Genomic DNA, 26443 nt, shown 5'->3' on the forward strand with positions numbered 1-26443 from the left:
AATTGTTCCATTCTGGCTTGAGTGACAGTAGTTTTTATATGTCTAGTTTGTGGCCTGTCTAGAAATTATGAGTTTAGACACCAAAATCATATCTGTAGCTTATTTAGTTTCAATTTTATGCACATTTTAGATAAATTTGGCGGCCATTTTGAAAAATTTGTATACAAAGAGTAAAATCAAGTGTCAACAGGGCTTAGGGTGACCAGAAGGGATTAATTATGATATCTGGCTATGTGGATTGCTTCTAACATTCCACTCCCCCTAACTCATTTTTTCAGATTTTTTTTCTAGTCTATCAGGTACATTGTTTTCGTAAGTGCTGCCTGAATATGTGGGGTGATTTAATTATTTTCTTGGGTAAAAGATTGATATTCCGTAACCCTGACCTTGCCCTTTGACCCTTTCCTCCAAAAATTGAATAGTGTCTTTCTTTGGTAATTATGTACTATTTTACTAAATTGGATGATGATGATGATTTAATAAGTTTTTGCGTAAGCGTGCTAACAGACAGACAGAAACACAGACAGACAGCAGTGAATGCGTAACCTCCTTGGTGGCAGTAATAATAATTTACTATTTTATACACAGAATCATTGACGGAACTTTTAACTGAGTACTTTGCCAAATTTGGTTCAAAATGCTGCTGTTTTTGGGATGTTAAAACCTACCTGGACATACTGAATGAAGAAGATATTGCTCCATTTATTCAGAGTTTAGTTCCAGAGCTGGAAATGGGGGAATTTGGTAATTTACAGATAGCGACAAATGTAAGTTTAAATGATGGTTTATATTACAATGTGAAAAGTTGTGGTGCTTTAGATTGATGGTTAGGGTGCTTGCTTTCCAATCCCAGGGTCCTGGGTTCAAATCCTCTGATACAGGATACAGTAGAACCCCCTCCTTGGGGTCACCCCTATTAAGAGGACACTTTTCCACCATGAAACGAAGGAAAGTATATCTTTTAACACTACGGCCAACCCCTATATGGGTAGTGGAATTTTTCTGTTAAATGGAATGTATTAAGGTTCATAGAATTCTTCTGTAAAATTGAATGTGTTTAGGTTTATTTCAGTCCATTTCATTTAACAGGCATGCCAAGTAAAGTGTGAATGTAGTTTTATCAGGTAATTGGTCATCGTTTTGACAGATGATAGCACCATGTCCAATAGTGGGCTATGATTAGAGTAATTTTGACCTAGTTTTTACTCATGCTCCTATTAACAGCCTATTATTTGTTTTTAAAGGAAATACATTTGTATTCCTGTTACTGTTAATCTTGCAGGACAACACCTTGTTTCTGTTTGTTATAATCTTAAGTCAACATATATGTATAGTTAGTCTATTCCTCAGGCATCCTCCTTAAAGGCATTCATTTCCTTACTTATGCTTTTCATTTTTCTTTCAGACAAAGCAGATCCAACGACATCTGAGCTGGCTGCAGTTGTGCCGATATCTAGGACTGCATGAGAAATTATCCAATGAAGAGAAGTTATTACTGGCAAAAGACTTATGCAAACGACATATTGCAGGGCTGTGCCATGGCGAGAAGCTCCTGTCATCTGACTTACAGTATAGCGATGATTACTGCATACTTGCTGCTCATATTCTTATTAGTATTTGGCGAGAAATAGGTGGAGTTTTATAATTATATTAAAAAATAATAATTTAAATATTGAAATAATATATATTTAAAAAAATTGTAAATAATTTTGAGAGTATCTTTAAAAAAATTTTCTATCCATCCAGGGCACTTTATTTTCATGCTGACCACCTTGTGTGTTATCATTATATTTTGCCAGACTTAAGAACTATAAGTGTGTAAGAATTGAACTGCAGTATTCACTCAGCTCATATTATTATTATTATTATTATTAATATTAATATTATTATTATTTTCTGTACAGGTGCCCTACCAATACTATCCTAATTAATATTTTTATTTATGTTGGATGATAAAAATTAACATTTTTGATTTGTTATTTCTTAAGGTGACTCTTCAATATTGCTTGATCTATGTGTTATTCTTGAACGAGCCAAGTCAAGAAGTCCATCCAATCACCACATCAAATTATTACTCATCAGATTGTATTGTTTATTAGGTAAGTGGTCAATAATAGTTCATATTATTATAGTACACTGCTATTGCTAATCACAAAAAATGTTATTGTCTCTTTAACGTAAATTTTCTCTCCATTGGAATAATATACAAATATAGACTGCTCATGAGAGGAATGGTGAAATCTATTGCCCCAAGGTGATGTGGAGAACTTAGCCTATAGGCTACGGTCTCCACATCACCGAGGGGCTATAGATTCCACTGTTCCCCGAATCTAGAGCAGTCAATATTTGTTTTATATACCATATATAAAGATTCTACGAGACCTAAAAAAGTAATGAAAATAGAACATACCAAGTAGGCCTTGGCTTACTTCCTAGGCCTAGGCGATCAAAGGACTAATATCTCTCAGTGAGTGTTGTGGAGGGCATGTTTCCTATACCTTATAAATTACATAGCAACGCAGCCTAGAGATTGCATATCGCGCGGCAGGGCAAAAAAATTCTATTTGTTGAGGGAATAGTACTTTCTATTGCTCACTTCTTAACCAATCAGATGCCTAGAATCTATGTATGAGGTATATAACAATACAATATGTTATATTTATTTATATTCTTTTATAGGTGCTTTTGGTCCAATTCCTGATCTGTATGATGGAATAGAAATAAAGCATATTCAACAAGATACCATTAGGTAAGCTAAAACAATTTTTTAATTTACGATGGCCATAACAAACGTATAAAATTAAAGTCAATGATCATGTATTTTTATAGCACCCTCCACAGTAGACACCATCTCTAGGTGGTTTGAAGCCACAAGAAAAAAAAATTTAATTTATGAAAAAGCGCAAACACGAAGGGGAGGAGGAAGGTGCACACCCATAATTTAGGGATAGCATCACCATCATTACCGTGTACACGCATCATTAAAATGACAATTTATTGGTAATTGACATGTCGACAAGGACGCGAAGCCCCGCCCACAAAGTTACGAAAACCTTAGACAATGGCGGCTTGACTTACCAAGTTGGCGAACATTTCTGCTATTAACCTTCTTTAAGAAATAGAATTCAGGGTAGGCGGTATGCAAATGAATCATACATTCATAGTGTTAATCTATTTCATGGAACAGGTGGGGAAATTGTTGTAAAAGCCTCTGTATTTCACTCCCAAAGGAAGAGGGAAAAGCGGCATTCAGTCAACTTCATTGTTGGCAAAGGCCAAGTCACTGATGCACACTGCGCTCGTGTAAATCTGGGTATCTATAACCAAGCATAAACATCTAGGCCTAGGCTCACGTATGTTTCGCGTTGACAGTCAGCTGTCTAAGGAAATTAAAATGTCGGAGAAAAAGTTTTTGATTACGTGACTAAATGACGCTCGCTGATTAGTCGGTTTATCTGTCAATCAAATCTCGTCGAGTTGTTAATTGTAAACAAAATCATGACTATCTTACAGCTACCAGGTAACAAGGTTCATACAAGCAGTTGGCCATTTTACTGCCTCTCAGCAGTTTTACAATGCAATCTTAAAATTCTTCACTTCAAATCACAAAGATGTAAGTATAACTACTGATAAATACATTAGATTCATATATGTATATTTTTTTATTAATAATTTGAGCTTCCTATTTGCATTTTTACACCTATGTAAACATGCCATTCAGGTTTTATTTAAACAGCAATATAACTTACTATTTTAAGGAAAGATATGTCCTGCAATGAAATATATACATTCATTTTCTTGCACACAAGTAAATTTTATAGCTGAGGCCACTATGCAATATATGTATTCTTCCTTTGATACCGATGTCTCAAAGCGCTTGAGGTGTGGACTAGCTCGAACGATAACTTGCTACTCAAAGGGACTCTTTGTTTGTGATAGCAAGCTGGTGAACCAGTACCACCTACTCTTGTCTGTCCACAACAGGGGCTGTATGAACCACCGGGGTAACCCCCTACTCGTCTTCAAAGACATACTGGTTCTTTAAAGTGCACATGAGCCAAATTGTGTACACTGGGCCTACGGTTTATAGTCTGAGAAGACGTTCCACCACGAGAAACATACTGTCCCACCATGACAAAAGGAAGCAATGATGTTTGCATTGCTGAGTAATTAAGGAATATGGAGCATGTTGATTTTGTCCCCTGCTTCCTTTTCTGGTGGTTTTTACTGTATTTTTAGTCTCTTACTTCTTTTTTGTGTTGCTAATTACTTGTTGAGTGGGATTTGAACAAACAAATATATCAATATGTTTCAAATTATTAGTTCTTTGATAGTGACTAAAAAAACTTGTTTTTGAAAAATTGTCAATTACTTCCTTTTGTCATGGTGGGGCAGCATAGGCAAGCATTCCGTCCGACATGATGGCTGTATTTTGCGACGCCCCTGCCTTAACCACTCAGCCATTTGACTTGCCGTTAATGATATTAAACTTTTTGTGTTTTCTGTTTATATTCACAGACCAGTGAGTATATCATCACAGCCTATAAATTTGGATCATTCCAGAAAATTCCAGAATTTATTGAGTTTAGGAAGCGAGTGAGCAACTCAATAAGTTTCTCTGTAGTAACCATTGAAAAAATGCTTCTGGAAATTATGACAGATGCTGAAGTGTAAGCACTTAGTATATTTTATACCATCATTAGAATAAGAATGGTATAGTGGGTTTTTTTGGTCATAAGAACACATAATTAAATTCAATCTATTCATTGCTGTATACATAATAATATCAATATGTATATTACTCTTTTACCTATGGATAGGAGGTGATTTTTAATAACAACAAAGAATATAATAGGAAAGAAAATTTGTGAAAGTAAGAGACAAAACTTTACTAAGCAGCAAAGCTAGTAACAATTGTTAAGTTGATAAAAATATTAAAAGCTTTACCTAGAAACTATTAATGGAATCTGTTATGACTGTATTCAATCTTCTTTTCTAGTTCTGGTTGTCCAACTTTAGATGATATTGTAAAAGAAATGGAAATAAACCCATCTAAAGGTGAGGACATAAAGTGAATTTGAAAAATTGTTCGACTTACAGATAGTTAATTAATGAAGAAAACAACAATTTGGCATGTAAAATCAGATCGACTTACAAATTATTCGAGATGGCAAAGTTGACTTAGGCAAGTTTTACTGTATTTATCTCGCTGTAATATTTCTTTACCTTGTATTCTACAGTATTTCAATAAATTTCCATATATTTTGTTTCAGATGAAGTATGTTGGGATGATTTGAGAGATAATAGAGATTTAGATGTGTTGATTTCATGGGATCCAAAATCTAGGTTAGTCTAATGTTATTTTTGTTTATGAAGTCCTTTCTAATACATGTACACATGTATTGCATATATTTAAATATTTAAAAAAAAAGGCAAAAGTCAGTATCACTATCAAGTAGATAAGCAAATTATAACACACACACAACACACACAGCACAATACAACACACAACATATACAAGCTCATGGGTCAGTGATTCAAAACATTCGCTCTGCAAGTCACTTGTGGCCTTGAGCAAGCCACTTCATCAATGTTCAACAATTGTCATTCTTCAGCCTTGAGTATAACTGGGTACCTTGTAGGATCTAATATCAAGTGGTGATTCCAGTTGCTTACAGAATAATGATGACATGTTTCATAAGTGTTGGTAATAGTTGTTATAGTGACGTCGATCCCTAACAAAGCAAATAACTTAGCCTGCGCTTTCTTAAACTGCATAAAAAGTCACATCAAGTAGATAGATGATAATAATCATTAAATTCAAATTTATTATTAAAAAGTTATGCAAGAATTGTTATTTTTTAACAATAATGTAAAGAAATGCCAAAAGAAACTTGTCTAAAATTATACGTCACTTAGGCCCCCGAACATGGCGTCGGTGGCCTCACTGAATCCAGCCAATGATCAATCCAGCTATTATAGTAGAGATCAGTGGCCTAGGATGGCGATACCTTGCATCAGAAACCAAATTTCGATAACTTTCATGTGCAAAATGGAGAAAATAAGGATCACTTTTAAAAATTTGTGAACAAAAAATTAAAAAAAAAAAACTTTTTAAAAAGGTCGCCCCTATTTTACCGTGAGCTAGGGGCTGGCACTGGAGGGCAATCAAACAATTTTTTTTAGGCCTTATATCATTATTATGCGATTTAAAAGCACAACATCTCATTATCTTGAAACAGGCAATTAAGTGAAGAGGACAAAACTGAGTCATTTCTACAAGTTAAAGGATGGCATAAGCTCCGTTGTCTGACGTTACGGGTATTAGCCGCAGCTTCTCAGCTTGTGTCAACCTCTGATAGAGGGCAGCAAAGCAACAATGGACAAACACAAGACCATGGAAAAGTCATGGCAAAATTAGTGGATGAAATGAAAGAACATTTCAAGGAACTTGAAACGAATCCTATACAAACGAGAGAGGTAATTTGATTTCATTCTCAACAAACTACAGGATGGAAATGATGCTTAATAAACAAAACCTCATTAAGGGACTGGAGTTATAATCACAGACTTCTAAAGTACTACAGAATTTCCATAGATGCTACGCAAATTTTACCTAATTTCTGACTTACGGAAATAAACAAAAATACTTCGGAAATTTACCATAGGCCTAGACCCATAAATAAGTCCAGAACAAATTACATTTCCATCAGAATCTTTGGTTGCAATGTCCCTAGACAACTCATACTTGTCAGAATACTGATAAATTATTGTGAAAAACTAAAAAAACTAAATTCCACAGCTATTATTCTATACCTGCAATTTAAGCAACACATATTTTACGCTCAAGACAAATTAATAGGTGCTATGGAAATTTTTTATCTACTACGGATATTTGAAGACTTGGTTACTGAAATGCATTTTACTAATGTGAGATGTCTGTAATAATAAATTCTGGTTTAGACCTTACTTGAACCCAAGACACTGGAAATGGAAGGCATGCATCTTAACTGCCAAACCACAGGTCAACAACTTTTAGTCAGTCAACCAGAGCCCTATAAATGTAGAAGAGATCTACTATTGATAATAAGTGGAAAATGTCAATTTGATAACATTAAAATTATTCTATGTTGTCATAGCTGTCAAATCTTTTTCCTTTTACATAAAATTACTTTTGATTAGTTTCCAGAGCATGGCCCACCATCTACCCCAGCGAAGTCTTTTCTAGAGGGCCAACATCATGTGATGTTTAACAACATTGTTAGTACCGTCGCTGATATATACGAGTTACAAAACGGTAAAAAAGAAGCTAATATTTGTTGTATAAAAATATGTATAGCATACTGGTGACAGTTTGGATTCAGACAGGAAAATGAAAGATGAAAATATTTTATTTAATCAAGAATAAATATTGTGGGGAGCGGTTGAGGGTTTGCTGATACTACATTAGCAACACAGCATAAAATGTCCTACTTGTAGCTTAGTTAAACTTTCCAGAAAGATACATTCAGATCAGTTGATCTGTTTTTGGGATATCTGGTCTGGGACGTTTCCATTTGAATCACAAATATTTTATCATTACACCATTGATCCATGACAACCTATTCTGCAAAATTTTCATTTAGATCTATTAATAAATTGTTAATTTGGTAACAATTCATTTTATGTATTCATATTTTGTGTAGGTTTTTCAGAAACAACACAGAAGAAAATTAATGAAAATCTACAAATTGTTTTAGATACATATAAAGGTAAGCAACTGGATTTATTATTGGTTTTGTGGTATTCAATCCATCTTAAAATGCAGAGATTAAATAATTTCTCAACCATACACTTTTGATTCTTGTTGAAATTCATGACTGCTTTAAAAGTTTGGTCAGGTTAGTTTGCTATAAAGTGGGGTTACTTGAAGTTAATAATCTGTTAATTGTTAAAATGTGTACTGACTATGTGCAGATAAAATAAAACAAAAGTGACTCCAAATGGAGAAAGTGAGACCATATTTACTCATTGTTTCCTGCTGATGACTTAATAAAGTCGAACCTTTGAAAAAGTATAGCCTCACTTTCTCTATTTAGAGTCACTTTCGTTTATTCTGTTTATTGGTATTTTTATAAAATGTACTATTTTTACAAGAAAACAATCAACAATTGTCTATTTCATTTCATTACTCTTTGCAATTGTTAAATGTGCTATCAGCTATAATCCTGCGCTACTAAACTTGTATATTCATTTTGGACAGAATCGTTAGGCAGAAGTAACCGAAACCTTCTACCAGAGGACGGCGATAAACGGAAGCTGGACAGAAATGTCCTTCCTGAACTTATTATGCTCTCAGAGGTACCCAAGTAGTGTATAAAATATAATCAGTTAACATAGAAAAAGAATTGATTAATTTTTTTTTTTTTTTTCATTGTTTCTGTTATGTTTCTAATTCCTGCACAAACTGTGCAGAGAAACAGCTTGCACAGCAATTTGCCTGTTGGCTAACATATTAAATATTGCATTTAGAAGATAGTTATTGTGAAAAGCTCTAATAGAGTTACAAGACCATTAAAGAATGTGCATTATCTGCAAAATGTATAGATAATAATTAGCATGAAAGAGAAAAATGAATAATAATTATCAGTTTTTTATGACTTTTTCCTCCTAGACATTGGTATTTATAATTCTGCTGTCTGGAGTTTGTTTTAAAATCATAAAACCATTGAAAACTCAACAACAAAGAAAAAACAAGAAAAAAAAAGGAGTTGATGGTAAACCTCTGGTAAGTGGATGTAAAGAATCATGTATCTATTATCTCTATGATCATTGAATATCAGACAGTTTATGAAGTTTTGAAATAATTGTGCAGTAGGCCATGGGACCGTAAAGCTAAGAATCAATTTTTTCCGTTTGTGTCTTAAGAGATAGCATTTATATGGAGCATGTGCATCGATTAACAATATCAGTGCATGGTTACGGAGAGGCAAGGCAACCACACTAATGGAATAGAAAGATTGACATTATTGACATAACTTATTCAAGTTTATTTCAAATTATTCAATATACAACAGCAGAATGGGTAAAAAATACATATCAAAATTCAAACACTAAATTTACTAAATTTTAAAAAATGGTTGACCTTAGGCCTGAAGGACTTCAAGGTCAAGGCTGTAATGTATTGCAAAATTATGATAAAAGCGCTGTTTCCTAACCCCTACAAGGTAGTTTATTTAATAGTCCTAAGATAAAAATGTTACTGTAGACAATTTAGTTCTCATTGGTGTAGCTAACATGATTTTATGATTTTTTTTTCCTTTCAACACAGCCACCAGTGTTTGACCAGTTCAAAGGTTACATGGAGTCTCTACTGCAGCTGACAGATGACCTCATCCATGTATTTGAAAATATTAAAGCTGACCTTGTGGCATTTGACCTTTCTAGGCTTAGCATTCAAGGAAAATACAAATTAATGGAGGTAAGTTTGCAAGTAATAATTTCCATTCATTTAAAGATGGAATTGGTTATTTTTTGCAAAGCCTCTGTGTCAAAAATTTCCACGAGAAGTAGATGAAACTAAAGTCGCCGCTAGATAAACCTCAACGCTGAACCTGAATACCAAATAATAATAATAAAGAAAAACCAATAAATATTTGTAGTACATCTCCTTTCTAATTAATTAAAATATTAATGTATGGAAATTAAGTGGTTGATGAAGTAGTGGCACCTGAGGGGGCTCCTTGTAGGGGAAGCCTAGCACTAGCCTAAAAAATCTATTAAATTGGTAATTGAATCCTCTAGAATATATAAGCTCCCTGCCACCCCCTCCCCTTCCCCACAAAAAAAACGTTAGTTGGTAAATTCAAGGTATTTCTCAAAACAAAAATATAGAATCCCTGCCACTGACTACATTATCTTAATGCTGATTAAAAAACTAATATTAATCCACCAACAAATTTGTCAATATGCTTCCTGGGGGAACTGGGAGCCTAGACGGCAGTCGTTTGTCCCCTTCCCCAGTCAGGGCGTTCGGCCACTCTGTTGGGCAGATCCTGGCGCGATCACTGGGTTGATGGTGTATAAAAGTATAAGGTTAACTTTTAATGACAGTTAATGTACTCTCTTTGAAGGATGAAGATAACTTTGTGAAAACATTGTGGACTGAAATATGTGGTAGTTACGAGGATGCTTGTTCTGAGGTGCTGATGGTTATGAAATCCAGGAAAGCATATGCGACTAATTTTAAACTTTGAGGTGCTTGTGAAGACATGATGGACACATTAGAAGGACGGTTGATGATAGTGGAATACCGCACAGAGTGATGGATAGAAAGTACTAGTAGAAGCCACTTAAAATGCCGCAGCATTTTTTATGAAGAAAAGCATGCATGATTTATATCAGGTAGACTGCGAGCCATTGAAACTGCATTAGCCAATAATTACTGGGTTGTTTATCATATTTCCCTTGATCAATCGTGAAAAAATCTAACCTTCACTTTTTCAAACACTGAATCCTATTAGGAATTACACAATAATATAATTAATATACTAATAAATAATGATTAATATTATTAGATGTGTGTTCATGCAGTGGAAAGAGACAAAATATGATTTTTTGTCTTAATAAAACAAAATGTATTTTCTACTTTATTTTCAAAATGATGACATTAGAATTAACATGTTTGATATACAGCAAAAGAAGCTGCATGATTATTTTTATTCTTTAAACAATTGTATTCATTGAGACAGAAGCAATGATGCTTTATGGTTGTTAAGACTAAACACTTGCCTTTGTAAAATATAAATTGTATGAGAATGCATCAATACATACTTCCCAGATTCCTATCAAATTACAGATAGTGCAACCTCATTTTCTAATTTGTAATATTGATTTGTTTGCATATAAAGGAACTTAAGTTCAGGTTCTGAAAGCTTCAAATTTTATATTATACTACTAATGCTATCAAAATATAGATATAAATATTTTAATCAAAGAGGTGCTTTGGAAGACATAACATACATATGCCTGCACATCACAGGAACCTCACATACATCACCACCATATACTGTTTATCACATACTATGACATGTGGTGTTATGTACACAGATATACAGTTCCTGTACATTACATGAGCCTCGTAAAATATCACATATAACATGCGGATACAGAGTAACTGTACATCACGTCTGTCTTACAGTGACCCTCTCGTAGTTCTGCATATAGTAAATTCTTAATGTAAAATTAGGCTGTATCAGAGGAATTCTGGATGTTTAATGCCAAGTAGGCTTTAAAGAATGAATGAGTCGTACATTAATAATTATATCGACTTGTGAGGGAGACATTTTAGATCTGAACTTTCTTGAAATTTTACAAGGTTGTATTTGCATGTGTCAACATGTTTTCTTTTATAAGTATTTTTTTATTCAGAATGACGTTTGTGAAAATGTGAAATAAACACACATGAAAATAAAATTGCTGGCTGTGCATCATTTGGAGGCTAAAATCTAATGTATATTTTATCATTGCGTACTATTGCATAGTACAGTAGTGTTAAGCCCTATCCACACTCCAATTTTGACATGACATAGGCACATCATGACTATGGGAATACAATTTTTTTAATAGAGCTTAACACATAAGTCGTATATCAGACCTGCGGTGGTTCCAACTAGAGCCTCAGTCCAAATCATGTAATAAAAAATCTTTGGTAGGTTTATGGCTTAGTACAATACAAGTTGTGCTTTTAAACCACAAAATTAGGGATTCATTATTTATTTATAATACCATACTTACAGAGGGCAACTCTTACACTACAAAGCAGACTAGAAGAAAAAGGTACATGAAACAAGAAAATTAAATTTAAAGTACTGTAAGCACACCACAGCAACAAGGAGCAACAGAAGATGAAGTGGATTACATTGATTAAATTTGAGAGAGGAATTTAATTTAATTTAAAGGATAAGAAAGTAGAATCATTATAGAATAAAATCTATGAATTCTGGAGAGAAGTGGCTCGATTGGCAACCAAAATAACACCACCATAGGTTCAGATCCTAATTTTGCTAGTACTGTAGTAGGAGTAAAGGGTGATATCAAGCACCTCAAGGTTTAGGTATTGTTATACCCTTTTTACCCACAGTTTTTAATTTTAAAAATCTGTATCTTAACTGTTCCTAATTTTTTATTTATTATGCTTCAGTGTTAGAAATAATTATTTGTACAACATATCAGTTTCTTTTTCCCGGAGCCTGGAAACGTTATCAACCTTCAATAAGATACATTTCAAAACAATTCAGTCCTGCTTATTTATTGCAAAATTTTTACTACAAATCCTGAACTTGATTACCAGGCAATTTAATGCAAATATAGGAATGGTATTATTTATTGTATATTGCTCATCAAGAATAGTATACCTTGTGGATATTTATACAATATTATATTAACATGGATGCAAGTTTTGCAGCTTTTTTTTTTTAGAAACTGGACCGATTTTGGCTCTTGAAAGATCTTCTGTAGAGCACCTATTGGATATCAGCCCTGTATCTTGTTTCTGCTCATTTCAAACAAAATTTCCAGTCAAATCATTTCACATTTCAGCTTCTCAATATAATTTCAGATGACCTGTTACTTTGTCTATCAATTCAGCTGGACCTATAAAGAAAATATTTTAAAAAATACAAATTCATTTATTTGTTTTTCACTTGATACAAAAACATTGTATAAACATTTGATTAAATTGACAGATAGTGTAGTGAATTTCAGCTGTGCTGTACATGGTAAAAATACACCACATGAATTGTAATAGGATCACAGAACAGTAAATTGATTCATCAGATGGACAGTCCCACAGGCTGATGGACATAAGATCTAGAAGTTGGGTAAACATACATCCTAGTGTGTGCAAAAAAAAACAAACAAACATACATTCCTTTAAAGTCTTTATAGGAGATCAGCCTATTATAATTAAATATTGTTTTTAGGCCTCTTTGTTACCTATATAATTAGATATAAAAAATGTAATGCAAGTGACCATGAAACTGTTCATACAGTATATGATGTTTTTCATTTGACCCAGTCAAATGGTGTTAATAAACACCTCACAAAGTAGTTGAGCTACTGGTGTTTTACCTGGGCCGACACCTAATACTGTTTTTGAGCCTGGAGCTATTTGAGTTCTTCCTGCATCTTGGATTAGACATGCAGTTAAGCCTACGGATTGCGCATGTTGGGCCAATGCTATTCTGCAAAATTAAAAAAGATTAAAAATGTATTACTCTATCATTATGGTGTAAACTGTGCTAGTATAACATGCTTGTAATATTTCCCACTACCTCTCCCTCAGATAATTGGAAACAGGTCATTTTTTAATTTTCAAAATTTGTTTTTTAGAGAAGAATTTCACATAGGCTGGAAAACCAAAATAATGTGCTCGATTTGGATTAGATTGATTAAATCTGCAGAAACATCAAGCCATCTTTAGGACTCACAGTGTTTCCTCATCAGGGGCCTTGACAACTATTTTTGGCTGGCCATTTTCTTCCCATTGCTCCAAGGTCTCATCATCTTCATCCCCCTCTAAAAGCTCAGCGTAACATCCTACTGCTGCATGGCAACACTAACAGGAATATATATATATGAACAAAAATTAACAACAGTAAAAGAATAAATTATTCATTTTAGCTATACTGAGGCTCCCAGGATTTCTAAACATGGTAATGCCAATATTTTGATAATGCTGGTAATTATATTAGGATAATGAACCATGGTGCAATCTAAATGTACTGAACTCAGTTCAGCTTTTAAATTTAACTCATGTATTAGAAAAACCACAAGAGCAACAGTATGGCTACAGGCCACTATGCCAAGCACATCACTGTAAACTGTCCCATAAACATTTTTAAGAATAGTAGATTTGCTAAATAGATAAGTGGCCTTTGTGTACACTTACATTCAAAATTGCTGTATGTACACATAAAGAGTACCACCATCTTCAAGTTAGCTGGAGCACCGTCATTGTAGTATTGTGCTTATAGTATTTTATCAAGGGTATTGTTTCAAATGAAAACTTGTGAAGTGTTTCCAACGCATTTGTTACATACATGCCCTATTGTTTTTCAATTATTTCTCATGTATGTGCATTTCAATGGCCATTTTGAATATCAAATCCACTAAGAACTATCTAGTATTCTTTTAACTCAATGAGTTAGTTTACAGTCATTAACCCTCCATCTGACCACTCACAATGTCTCTTCATCTGTTGTCTTGACAACCACCTTAGGCTGGCCATGTGTTTCCCACATATTAAGCATGATGGGATTGCTCCTTTGTAAATGGCGATAACAGTTGACCGCTGCATGACTACACTGTCAATCATAAATAGGTTAACAGTAATTTGGGTCAAATTAGAATAAAAAGTAGATAAATTAATTTGTTTGATTGAAAAGTATTATGTCTGCAATGATATACTACCAGAGGATTGAAAAGGCCAAAAGCAGAAGACACTATATTAAAATTGGCTTGTCATATGTTGAGTAATTACATGACAAAATGTGAAAATTGGTTAAATAATGAATTAATTATTCACCCAAGGTTTGTGTTACACATAATTAATGTGATTCAGTTTTTATATACCACTATGCAAGTGTATAAATTAATATCTCTATATTAAACCACAGTAACAGTGTCAGTTATTTTGTTGAGCTAATATTATTATTTATTATTCTTAAAGAATAGACATTTTGTATCAGTAGTACCACATACAAACTTTGAATGAATATCTCAAAGGATAATTAATGACATATGTAAGAAAATAACATATATGTAAAAAAGTAAATCTCTTTATTTATTTATTTAATTTACCTGAGCTGCAACTTTTCCCTTTCCCATTTTCAGATCTGTTCTAACAACAAGTACCATTTTATGTTCCCCTCCTTCACCCGCAGTATCAACCTGTGAAAATGACGGTTGAAGATTTGATTATCAAAACACCCATGAAAGATTCCTAATTACTGCACCCTGTCATGGGTGCAGGTTTGAGGGGCCAGGGGCCACCCAGAACCTCTCAGAAAGAGTCAAGAGGGGAATTTCCTGGAAGAAAATTTAGAGACTTGAATGGATGCTTTATTTGATTTTAGAGTCTCATAATCTGTAAAAATTACACCAAAATTATTTTTGGGCTCAAATCTGAAAATGCCATACCATAACATAGGGAGCAAGACCGAAGTTTAAGGTTGGGACCAAGTCAGCTCCGCCAATTACCTCGGATTTGTGTAAAATCCATGTAACAATATCAATGACGGTAACTGTTTTCTGATAGGGAACCACAGCTCACTGCGACCTTCAAACCCCACCTCCAATTTTATTGGCATTAGTGTAGTGGTCACTATGTTCTGGCTGGAGCACCAGTGGGTTTTCTCATAGGCCAACCCCATTGGATAGTTTCTTATTATTAATCGACTTAAATTTGTTGTTCCATAGCCGACAACCTGCATGACATAGGCCTACACCGCCTCAGTCCATTTAGGCCTAGGCATATTTTACAGTAGGCATGGGTTCTAGCCTGGAGAAGGCGAAGTCACAGCCTACAAAATGCCTCTCACCACGGCCTTCGTGCTGGAGCCTGTCGATGCGCCTGGCCTAGCATCTTCACTCTGTAAGCCAAGTTGTTTATTGTACTTTTCCTTCATAAACCAACCAAGCATAACACCACATCCCATACTGACAAATAAATTCAAAGTCATTGGAGATATTAAGTCGTCAAGTCTCATTTTAAATTTAAATAACCGAAAGACACCAACACAAAGATTCCTCATGAAACATGGGGCTTATTCGACAGGTTCATTTCGTAGAGTACGAATTTTCGTTGAATGTTATTTTTATTCGATTGGTCTGTTTTGAGCAGCTCTTTCTACTCAAACTGCACATGTCGTATTCGACTTGTGTCGCACGAGCAGTATACGAACTCCTCACAAGATAAAAGAGCGAACTCCTCGCTGTTTTTTTTAAAACGAGCACCGCGAGCACACTCCGAGTGAGCGAGTAAATCACTCCTCGGAAAAGGACCAGTCGAATACACCTAAAGACTTCCTTGACAACTAAACCAAAATGCACGTGACCAAAAAAATATAGCCGATTGGTCAGTTTAGCAAAACATTTGCGTTAATATAATTTAGATTAAATTTCAGAAAATAAAAATTATAATATTTACCCACATTGAAGTCAAAAAATAATTGTAGGCCGGCTAAAAGAATCCAAAAACTGGATGAAAACATTTTTTTATTTAATTTAATCTCAATTATATTAATGCATCTGCTAAAAGGGAACACATAAGTTTAATAATTATTTAGGTTAGCCTAATAATTCAGAAACAGATCGAAAATTAGTTTTCATTGATTTAGAGACGGGGCCTACTATAATACCTGTCTGTTATTTTAAGAATGTTTCCTCCTATTATAAATTATACTTAATACTAATCACGAGGCCTATACCAATTTAATGGAGTATTTACATTTTGCTCAGCTCATGACAGGCAGTAGCCGTCATGTAAACAAAAGCTCACAATAGGCCTAATGAACTGATCACGATTTTCTTATCATTAATGTTCTTGAATTATGCCAGAGTTAAGCATATAGCCTAATGCAGGTATTAATTCTCTGTATTAATATTATTTAAATGTTAAAACGACAATGGATAAGGTTAGTGGTCCAAAATTGTCTGAAAATTGGATGGAATGTATCATCTAGGCCTATTCGTTTTTCTGACGCCGATTCTTAAATTACGGTACTTAAAGACAGGGCCGTCGGAACGGCACCGGCCGCACCGGCTTTGGCCGGACCTCTTCTCATATTATTATTATTTTTAAAAATACATATACTTTTCCGAAAAGTCCACTGGTTAATCTCAGATAGGATAGTATAATACATAGTCCTACTCCAATATCGATGATGCACGCCATCGTGTCGGAATTCAATATTTCGACATTAATTGTCATCATCAGTTATGAAAAATTATCTATTCTATATCATTGTTAAATGGGTGTAGCCTACGTATAGCAAACGCTTCTTTAAATAATAGTAATGCCCAATTTGCGAACTGTCAGTAATGTTAGTATTAGAAAATATTAAACCTAATTTATTATTTACATTACAGGCTACATTATCATTTTCCAGTACCTTCAGGTTTACAAGGATACTGGAAAATGATAATGTAGCCTGTAATGTAAGTAATAAATTAGGTTTAATGTTTTATAAGCATATTTATAATAAGTGTATAAAGTTTAATTAAGATAATAATATGTATACCTAAATGAAATAAATAAATTAATAATTAATAATAATCTACAATTACACACCCGAATCAAGGGGCTGACTGGAGCCTCTGTCAGGTTCCCGGCATAAAAAAAATCCATGTGTTCGCGTTGGAAGTTTTTGGGGGGTTTTTTTATACCACAAAATTAGAAATTGACAATCAAAATAACGTTATATGGATAGGCAAATTATCATTTTTCTGGTAGGGCACTACTGTCCTGGTTGGTTGTGCACCTGTCTCATAATATCCAAATTACGGTTGAAGAAAGCGTGTATCGTCGTAGACACGTCGTCGCAAAAACATCTTCATAAATTTTGGAATGGTGTTTCTTTTAGGTAAGAAAATATACATATAGGTAAGTAGAGAGTGTACCATACTGTAGTTGTACAAGCATGTATGCCTTCATGGTGTTAGATTTGATTGTGGTATCCATTGTTGTGTTGTTGTTCAGGCCTAGATTTTCAGACTGAAGACTGTGCTCTAACATTTTTTAGTCCTTTTCATACAATGGCATAAACCGAAATGTCTGAGTGAAAATGTAAACGGCAGTAAAAAAACTGAGCTAAAAATTTGTTGTGTAAAACCGTATAGTCGTAGGCACATGTTTTTGCAACCTACAGTCAACAATGTAAATGTAAGTACTCTTTAAATGTAGGCTAAATGAAATTAATTTATTAAAGATTAACATTTATATAGTGACTTAAAAACGATCCGTGAGTCGTACAATGCGTTTTAATTTAAATACAGTAGGCCTATTTAACATATCGCTAAGTATATAAATTCATGATTAGGATGTAGGAAAAATCTAAACCGTCTTTCGAAATGCTATATAAGTAAATAAGTAATAATCTCAGATAGGAACATAAGATGTAATGATCATACCAAATGGGGGGGGGGGGTTTCACCTAAAACTCCAGATGCCGTGAAGGGGAAAACAGTTTGGACCCCAGCTTTGTTATTATAGAACGATACAGCGGTCTGATAGAGTATTAGTTAAAATTTTAAGATTTAATATTCGCTTTTAAGTTTTATTACAAAAATATTAAAAAAAAATGTGTATTCAGTACATTTTCGACCGTCTTAAAATTTTGACCTTTTTCGATTCGGGTGGGATGTTGAGGAGCGTATTCACCCACTCATTTTAAAATAACGCTTTATGAACATGTACACTTTACATAATGTATTAAATCAATCAAACAATCAATTTCATTTTCTGACTTTGTATTCCTATACCTCATGAAAGTATGAATGTCATAAAGTTTCCATAAAGTGTTTTAATCTAATGAGATTTATACTTAATTAGACCGCGCCTCACTTAACACAGATGCCAAATGAAAATAGTTTGAATGTATTTCTGACTAGTTCAATCTCTTTTATTTCAGTGTCTCAGGTCAAATCTACCGATCCATCTATAAGTGCGAAGTCGATGTACAATTATTGTCAGCGGAACACAATGTGTATTAAATTTCCGGAACACAAGATGCTATCAATAACCGGATTTATGTGGTCTTAATTCTCAAACAATCGCGCGTGGATATTTATTAGGATTTATATCATTGGATCGCCGGTATTGAATCAAATTTGCCAATTATGTTTCTTATACAACGAACAAGTAATTCTCGAACGATATTACATAATTAAATTTAATTAGGCACAAGCATTATATATATTATATTATATCATATAAAACTAGAATCTTTATATTATCTATTGATATTAAGTTTATTTAGTTCTGATGTAACATTTCCGAGTATGTAAGAAATAAATAAATGTGAACTGTAGTGTAATTTATAATACATCATTGTTTGTACTTCCTTTGTCGTAATTGCATTAATAATAATATTATATATTTCATGATTATTAATCAGTATATAATCGAATTAAACATATAACAATCACTTCGATTCGAATATAGCACTATTACAGTGTACTATATCTTATAAACACTCTTTCCAAATATATTCACATGACACCTACATAATTTATTACGAAACTTTTCAGAGTGTACTATATCTTATAAACACTCTTTTCAAATATATTCACATGACACCTACATAATTTATTACGAAACTTTTCAGAGCAAGGTGCTGTCGAATTTTACAAAACAGGAAATGACGTCGGTTACTTAGCTACAGCTCATGCATATTCAGTAACACCTGTGCTCATTAGACTAATAAAAACTTTTGGCTCAGTTTTAACAAAATCGACCAAAAAGATTTTATTGTTAGTCTAATTAGAACAGGTGTCACTGAATATTCATTATTATGCATGAGCTTGTTGCTTAGCAACCACGTCATTTCCGGTTTTATGTTTTTGTTGAGGGCGTCCTCGAAAGAATTGCTAGTTTAATAGATAAAGTAGCTTAATAGATAGTTTAATAGATAAAGTACCGTAGCACATAGGCCTATATTGATGAAGCAATTCTTAAATTTTGGTTTAAGCTTATAAGCTTATTATAATAAGGATATTTTAGCAATTGTATTTATTACAGTAAACATAAATATTAAATAAGATGAGAAGAAATGCACAATTCCATTTGATATTTATTTTCAAGCATTGAAATCAAGTTGTGATATAGGCCTATATACATTTTATGTTTATACTGTAGGACTATATCATGTACATCCGGCAAAAATCAATAAATCTGGTTTTAATCCTCAAAATGTTATATCTTATTATCTTACATGTCTATATTCTTTACAACAAACGGTTTACTTTCTCTATTAATAAGATAAACATTAACAGTAATACTATACAATATTAATAAACATAAAGCCTACAAGATTTACTACACATTGCTAACATTATTTTTGAGATTATTGCGAAGGAAAACATTTAAAAAATAAAATTTACACTATTTAAATAATTTCATATCAAGAATTTTTGCAGGAAGCTTGATGAGTGATACAATTTTTGGCTATCTATGAATAATTGGTAAGTTTTGTTGCCCTTTCACGATTAAGTCCAGACATTGTTTCCTGATAGCTGTGGCTTTTTGTCTAGAACACTGGAATAGAAAAATATTCAGAAAAGGTTAGGAAACAGAGAAAGAATTATAACGGAGTATCATCAAAACATAATATATAAATAAAAACAGAGGCAGAGCCAGTAGGTTTGAAATAGAGGGGCCCACGGGGAGGGACTTTGACAGATGAAAGGTTTTCACCACCTCAGCCCTACCATAATTGGGGCTGAGGTAAGAAACTTTTCGATTATGGCACCTCTAGATGGCCAGAAATGGCACTCTCAGATTTTTGATTTGAATGTAATTTTCTTTTTTTCTCAAATTTTTTACCATTTTAAAAGATTTAGGGTGGGGGTGGGGGAGGGAGGCCGCTGCCACCCCCTCAAGGGGAGCACTCCAACCTGACATTATCGTATTCAGTTATTGCAATGGACAATGCTGCTGATACAACATAATAGTACTTCACAATTATTACCATATCAGCATTATATCATATTAAATATTAATTATTTATAGTATCATCATACCACGGAATGATGTGAGGATTATTAAATACATGGCATTGGGTAGGACTATTAGATCGCAATAGCGCAAACAAATTATGTTAGCATTCCGATTGTCATGGGTAAATAAAATTTATAAAATACTATTCGATAGAAATGAATATATAGATTCATAAATACAGTACAGTATATTCAAACAATAAACATAATACTATATCTACAATCCTATACAAACATTTTTCATGATATAATATTTGTTGATTGATTGATTGAATTTGTTCGATGCTCAACATGCATAAGCAAGATAACAAATGGATTGAGATCAAGAAAAGTAAAAATTACCGTAATAATGAGCATCAGGAACGCCCATTAGGCCGGAGACCAGCCCATTTCCAATGAGGTCCAACTTACACTGTCTGTCTTGAGCTAAAAGATAAACAATTTAATTCCATAACTGAATAATTATATTTAAGCAGGGAACAGTGAAATTACACTGTAATTTCACTGTTCCCTGATTTAAGTAAGTTACAAACTTACAACTAAATATATGAATGACAACATTTTCCTGTCAATTAACAGACAGTTAAATTATACCAGTGTTATATTTTTATTTATACATAGACTCTTAAATTGGCTGGTAGTGTCGATTTAAGGAATTTGTAGTAAATTGTTTGTAAATTCAGGAAAAATGAGAAAAATGTCGATAGTGGGGTCCAACAATTCTTATCGGGGTCTAAAACAAGGGGATGCCTAGAGCCTTGTTCATGGTCCCGGAATATAATCCCTGGGGTGAGGTTCATGGGGAGAAACCTTACGGTACAGGATCGCCCATGTGATTTTTTACCACAATTAGATTGGCTATCAACATATATTTGTTTAGATCAGCAATAATGTCCTGGAGACGGACGAGGGAGTCGATGTTAGCTTAAGTTTTGTAACTCGGAATACATACATGAGCAAAGCTAGTTGCATTTCAAGTTAAAAATAATGTTTAGTTTACAGCAACATCGCTACTGGGGCCAAGACCCGGGATTTGTCAATCTCAGCTTAGCAAATGTCTTAAGTCAAAAAAGTTAAGATGTCTCTAAAGCAAATATCTTAGCAAAATCTTCTTAAAAAATTGTCTTAGATGGCGCATGCATACAGTCGACTTTAAGTTAATTTCAAGCATGCGCGGCTCTAATCAATATTGATAAATTTGACTTAATCTGGCCCCAGCATACCCGGCTTATGCGGAGTAAGCCTATATATTTGCTAAATATTTCTCCTCTAATTGCTCTACAAGTGTGGCCTATCCTTTTTTTTTTTGAAAATCCCATAGATCCCTCTAATCAAGGACTGTTAGGACTAAATTATTTTCAAAAATCAGTTTTCATTAAGGCAGCTAAATTGTAGAAACTATTCCTCCTAGCGCCATTTTCTGTTAAATGGTCTTCTGCCTTATCTTTTATTGAAAACTGGGAGCCCTCTTGCTAACATTTTTTTCAAATTCAGTTTTTTTTTGTATTTTTTTTTACTTTCATGTATGAATTACATTTTATCATATGATCAGTGAACCGCCTTTGGTGTTGGGCCTTGCCCTTGTCTTGCTCTCATAGGCACTCCGAGTAATTTCATATTGCATATTATTCATCTATATGTCGAATTGGTAATAAATAAATAAAATATCGTGCACACATAGCCGCATAGAGAGAGTGAGAGAGAGAGACGCTCAGCCATATACGGCTCATGCCTGGTTTGTAGCTGTATTTCAAATGTATTGTAGGCCTACTGTAAATGTAAATGTATTTCACATTTCGACTTTCTTTTGGAGGGGCGCCATGAGCTTTTCCTCTTAAACGGATACCGGCACTTTATAAATTTTCATTATCATTATTATCATTCTTATTCTTATTAATTATTATTATTATTAGGCCTATTATTATTATTAGGCCTATTATTATTATTATTATTATTATTATTATTATTATTATTTGGCATAAAATTATTATTATTAAGCCTATTATTATTATAATTATGCCTATTATTATTATTATTATTAATACAGTCCTATATAAAATGCTCAACTGCTCTGTATATTCTAAAAGGGCAATTGTGCAACTGGTCACCGCCTAAATTATTAAAAACTTAATTCGAAAATGGAGAAAAAAAATGAAAATTGTATTTATGTTTAAGTCGTTTCCGGCCATCTAGAACATGGGCCATTGAGGTGACATAATCATAAATCCATGTGTAAGTCCCCACTGGACCCTCTATTTCAAATTTCTGGATCCGTCACTACAGCAGCAGATTTATTTGATATCGACATCATGAAAGTACTGTACACATCCATGAAGATGTTAATATCAATATTTGATAAAGACGGTGTCATTTGGGCCTACCCCGATCACTTTCACTGTCCTTTAAAAATAATATAGAAAATATTTTTGTCGGGCTATAGTGACAAATTTCGATTATTCAGGATTAAAAGTTGTGTACCAGATAATTATGGGCTCTTGGTAATAAATTGCATATACTGTCAATGAAAAAAACAGATACGAATCTACAATGTAAACAACGAACGGAAGTTAACAAGCCCCAAGCTGTAATGACTGTAAATAATTTTTTAAACCAGTTTCAGGTCTGAGGGTGGTTTTAGCGAGTCACTGAATTTATGTTGTTGAATATATAATACAGCATGTCAGTGCATGCTTCTGTCGAGGAAATTGCCTTCAATGCGACTGCCTAACAAACGTAGTCAAAATAATAACCATAGAATGATGACAGAATTCCCACTTAACTAGTGAATTAGCGATGAAATGTTCAATACTGTACTTACATTTGTTATTACAAATTGTAAAGTCTCCTTCGTAGTCCATTGAGTAATGTTTATATGTAAAACGCCACCTGGACTCCGATAGAATCAGTATAGGCTGTTATGTGACACAAAGGTATTAATCCCACTCACTTTTCGACTACAATGTAATTTCATAAGTAAAAAGATGCCTGAAAACACCGATTGTGTTTGTCTTGTTCAACATAATTTTTATATAGGCCTAATTAGCCCAAATATGTGAATTATGCCAGAATTGAGCATAATGAATTAGGTACTGTCTGTATAATATTATTAAAGCTTAGAATTGGATAGTGTTTTTGTGATCTGTGGTGCCATTATAAACAACAGGAAAATACGTCCAGTTTTGACAAAATCCATAAAATATAGGCTATTAGGCCTACCCTTTGCGTTTTTTTTTTGTTTTTTTTTTAAATTGGACTCTTTTTCACCTAGGCCTAGTCGTTTCTCAGCTGATTCTTATATTATGGTAGCCTGTCATGGTATCCAATTAGAACATACCGTTTATGTTTGTCTTGTTCAGCATCATTTTTATCAGACGCCCAAATATGTGTATTATGCCAGAATGAAGCATAATGAATAAAGTAACATATTAATATTATTTAAGCTTAAACAACCGGAAAATAACAATTTCTACAACCGGACCACAAAACAACAGCGTAAAAATAGTACTGTACTATAATACCTCCATGGTAAAACCACTAAACTAAACGTACACAAACACGTGCATTTTGTGACACAAGCGCGTAATGTAGTACTGGATACGTTCTGATTGGTCAGTTGTAACTCCAGAAAGTCCAATATTATAAATCAAAGGCCTTGTGTTGACATAGCCTCGACCATGACATGACGTAATAAATCACCATTACATACATTCATCTTGTCATACTCCTTGTTGAACACACATGCGCTTGATCATTATTACATCGTCCTTGTAAACATCTGCACAGAATCAACTATAGTATAATAGGCTACCTTCATTATTATGTTGAGCACATCAACACCGGCAAATATCTGTAATTCTTTTATGATAATCAAAGCTCGATTCGCACTTATACAATAAATGCAATATCGATTACTATATTCTACTTTGATGAATTACGTTCAAACAAGGGATTACTAGATACTGATACGTAGACGTTTAACTTGGACCCCAATGGAAATAAGTTTCTTAACTTTATGGGTTATTCATGCCATCATTTTTTTTTATTCCTTTATTCATGTAACCATGTCTTTTTGATGAAATTTTATTGTATTGTTTTTAATGATGTAAATTGAAAGTTTTGAGATGCTGAATAAAACAAAACAAAAATAACTTACACCTAAAGTATGAGTTACTGCACAAATCAGAAAGACACATACAAAGGAAATAAGGATTATACAGTTTTTATTAACTATAAGTTAAATGTCAATTTATACATCGATTTTGATACATGCATAATTAAAAAAAATATATATAAAAAAAAAATAAATAAAAAAAAATAGGTAAATTTTAGTAAAAACATGAACACCTTAATTAGAAATATGATACAGTGAAAAAAATTAAAAACACATTGAATGTAGAGAATTGATTATTAGTAAGTATATATAATGATATATTATAAGGCAGTTGTATTTATTTATGTCCAGTGTATTTCCACTAATTCCACTAATTGGAATTCATTTTGCAAGCAAGCCATTTCTGTCCCATTTGCATAAATACAACTTATGGTACATATATGATTTACAAGCACAAGATATACACTAAACTGTACCAAAAAAATTTTAGATTTTAAAATTAGAATATAGATCACTAAAAATGCCCGAAAATATGCAGTATAATCACAATTACCTTAAGTACTATATTATCAAGTAGAACCAAATGTTCAAAATTGTATTTAAGGACAGTTAAAGTATACAGATATTTTAAATTATTTGAAAGCATAATAATAACATACTTTATGGCCTTATACCTTTCAGCTTCATGATTCTGGTTTTAAAAAATGAATACATGTACAGAAATATTTACGACTGGTATCAAGTGGTATAGATATCAACTTTAAAATATAAACTGAGAATAAATTAATCATTAAATAAGAGCATGATATAAAATGATGTAAATGTCCATGATTGTAAAGTTACCAGCAAAATTCAATACATTTGTATATTTTTGTCTCTCTTCTATTCAGTGGTGTTTCTAAGAAGACATGAGTATAAAGTTTGCACCTCCTCTAGAGCCCCCTCCCCCTCCCCTTTACTCACATAATTAACAATCTTCCCATATCACCTCATTATTATTAATACAGTCCTATATAAAATGCTCAACTGCTCTGTATATTCGAAAAGGGCAAGTGTGCAACTGGTCACCGCCTAAATTATTCAAAAATTAATTCGAAAATGGAGAAAAAAAAATGAAAATTGTATTTATGTTTAAGTCGTTTCCGGCCATCTAGAACATGGATCATTGAGGTGACATAATCATAAATCCACGTGTAAGTACCCCCGGATCCTCTATTTCAAATTTCTGGATCCGTCACTACAGCAGCAGATTTATTTGATATCGACATCATGAAAGTACTGTACACATCCATGAAGATATTAATATTTGATAAAGACGGTGTCATTTGGGCCTACCCCGATCACTTTCACTGTCCTTTAAAAATAATATAGAAAATATTTTTGTCGGGCTATAGTGACAAATTTCGATTATTCAGGATTAAAAGTTGTGTACCAGATAATTATGGGCTCTTGGTAATAAATTGCATTATATACAGTCAATGAAAAAAAGAGATACGAATCTACAATGTAAACAACGAACGGAAGTTAACAAGCCCCAAGCTGTAATGACTGTAAATAATTTTTTAAACCAGTTTC

General features: G+C 33.2%; 2 protein-coding genes and 1 long non-coding RNA gene across 4 annotated transcripts in view; 1 reads left to right on the forward strand and 2 right to left on the reverse strand.

The window, feature by feature from the left end:
* The window catches only part of LOC117118756 (N-alpha-acetyltransferase 25, NatB auxiliary subunit-like), a 21599-nt gene extending 10145 nt beyond the window's left edge, over window positions 1-11454 (forward strand). The window contains exons 10-24 of the mRNA XM_033263445.1: window positions 589-767; window positions 1406-1631; window positions 1989-2099; window positions 2680-2749; window positions 3514-3613; window positions 4519-4670; window positions 5000-5058; window positions 5274-5346; window positions 6243-6480; window positions 7183-7297; window positions 7686-7751; window positions 8243-8340; window positions 8654-8767; window positions 9311-9460; window positions 10113-11454. Coding sequence (XP_033119336.1) covers window positions 589-767; window positions 1406-1631; window positions 1989-2099; window positions 2680-2749; window positions 3514-3613; window positions 4519-4670; window positions 5000-5058; window positions 5274-5346; window positions 6243-6480; window positions 7183-7297; window positions 7686-7751; window positions 8243-8340; window positions 8654-8767; window positions 9311-9460; window positions 10113-10235 — 1874 coding nt within the window. The 3' untranslated portion in view covers window positions 10236-11454. The remainder of the gene's footprint in view (window positions 1-588; window positions 768-1405; window positions 1632-1988; window positions 2100-2679; window positions 2750-3513; window positions 3614-4518; window positions 4671-4999; window positions 5059-5273; window positions 5347-6242; window positions 6481-7182; window positions 7298-7685; window positions 7752-8242; window positions 8341-8653; window positions 8768-9310; window positions 9461-10112) is intronic.
* Window positions 11455-11738: 284 nt separating this feature from the next.
* LOC117118757 (peptidyl-tRNA hydrolase 2, mitochondrial-like) lies at window positions 11739-15848 on the reverse strand. Of its 2 annotated transcripts, none has more exons than XM_033263446.1 (5): window positions 15582-15848; window positions 14842-14931; window positions 13470-13597; window positions 13111-13223; window positions 11739-12633 (listed from the first exon to the last, which is right to left on the reverse strand). In XM_033263446.1, exons 1-5 carry the CDS (start codon window positions 15792-15794, stop codon window positions 12584-12586), a joined length of 594 nt encoding a protein of 197 aa, XP_033119337.1. In that variant the 5' UTR covers window positions 15795-15848; the 3' UTR covers window positions 11739-12583. The 2 variants fall into 2 exon arrangements, with proteins under 2 accessions (XP_033119337.1, XP_033119338.1); XM_033263447.1 differs by lacking the exon at window positions 13470-13597 and adding an exon at window positions 14224-14345 and having other exon boundaries at window positions 15582-15846.
* A 3997-nt stretch (window positions 15849-19845) lies between these two features.
* LOC117118771 lies at window positions 19846-23695 on the reverse strand. Its single transcript, XR_004447090.1, has 3 exons — window positions 23576-23695; window positions 21100-21183; window positions 19846-20296 (listed from the first exon to the last, which is right to left on the reverse strand). It is a non-coding gene; the product is annotated as an uncharacterized LOC117118771 (long non-coding RNA).
* Between the last annotated feature and the right edge of the window lie 2748 nt (window positions 23696-26443).

The sequence above is a fragment of the Anneissia japonica genome, unplaced genomic scaffold (assembly GCF_011630105.1).
Source record: "Anneissia japonica isolate Jap-2015-1 unplaced genomic scaffold, ASM1163010v1 scaffold2069_len581484_cov189, whole genome shotgun sequence".
NCBI classification, from domain to species: domain Eukaryota; kingdom Metazoa; phylum Echinodermata; class Crinoidea; order Comatulida; family Comatulidae; genus Anneissia; species Anneissia japonica.

Coding starts and splice junctions, on each gene's coding strand:
- LOC117118757 (XM_033263446.1), bottom strand. CDS start 15,794: ATGAGGAATCTTTGTGTTGGTGTCTTTCGGTTATTTAAATTTAAAATG. Junction 13,598..14,841: donor AGGGAAAAGTTGCAGCTCAG/GTAAATTAAATA, acceptor TATTCCTGTTAG/TGTTGCCATGCAGCAGTAGG. Junction 13,224..13,469: donor GCCCCTGATGAGGAAACACT/GTGAGTCCTAAA, acceptor TTAATTTTGCAG/AATAGCATTGGCCCAACATG.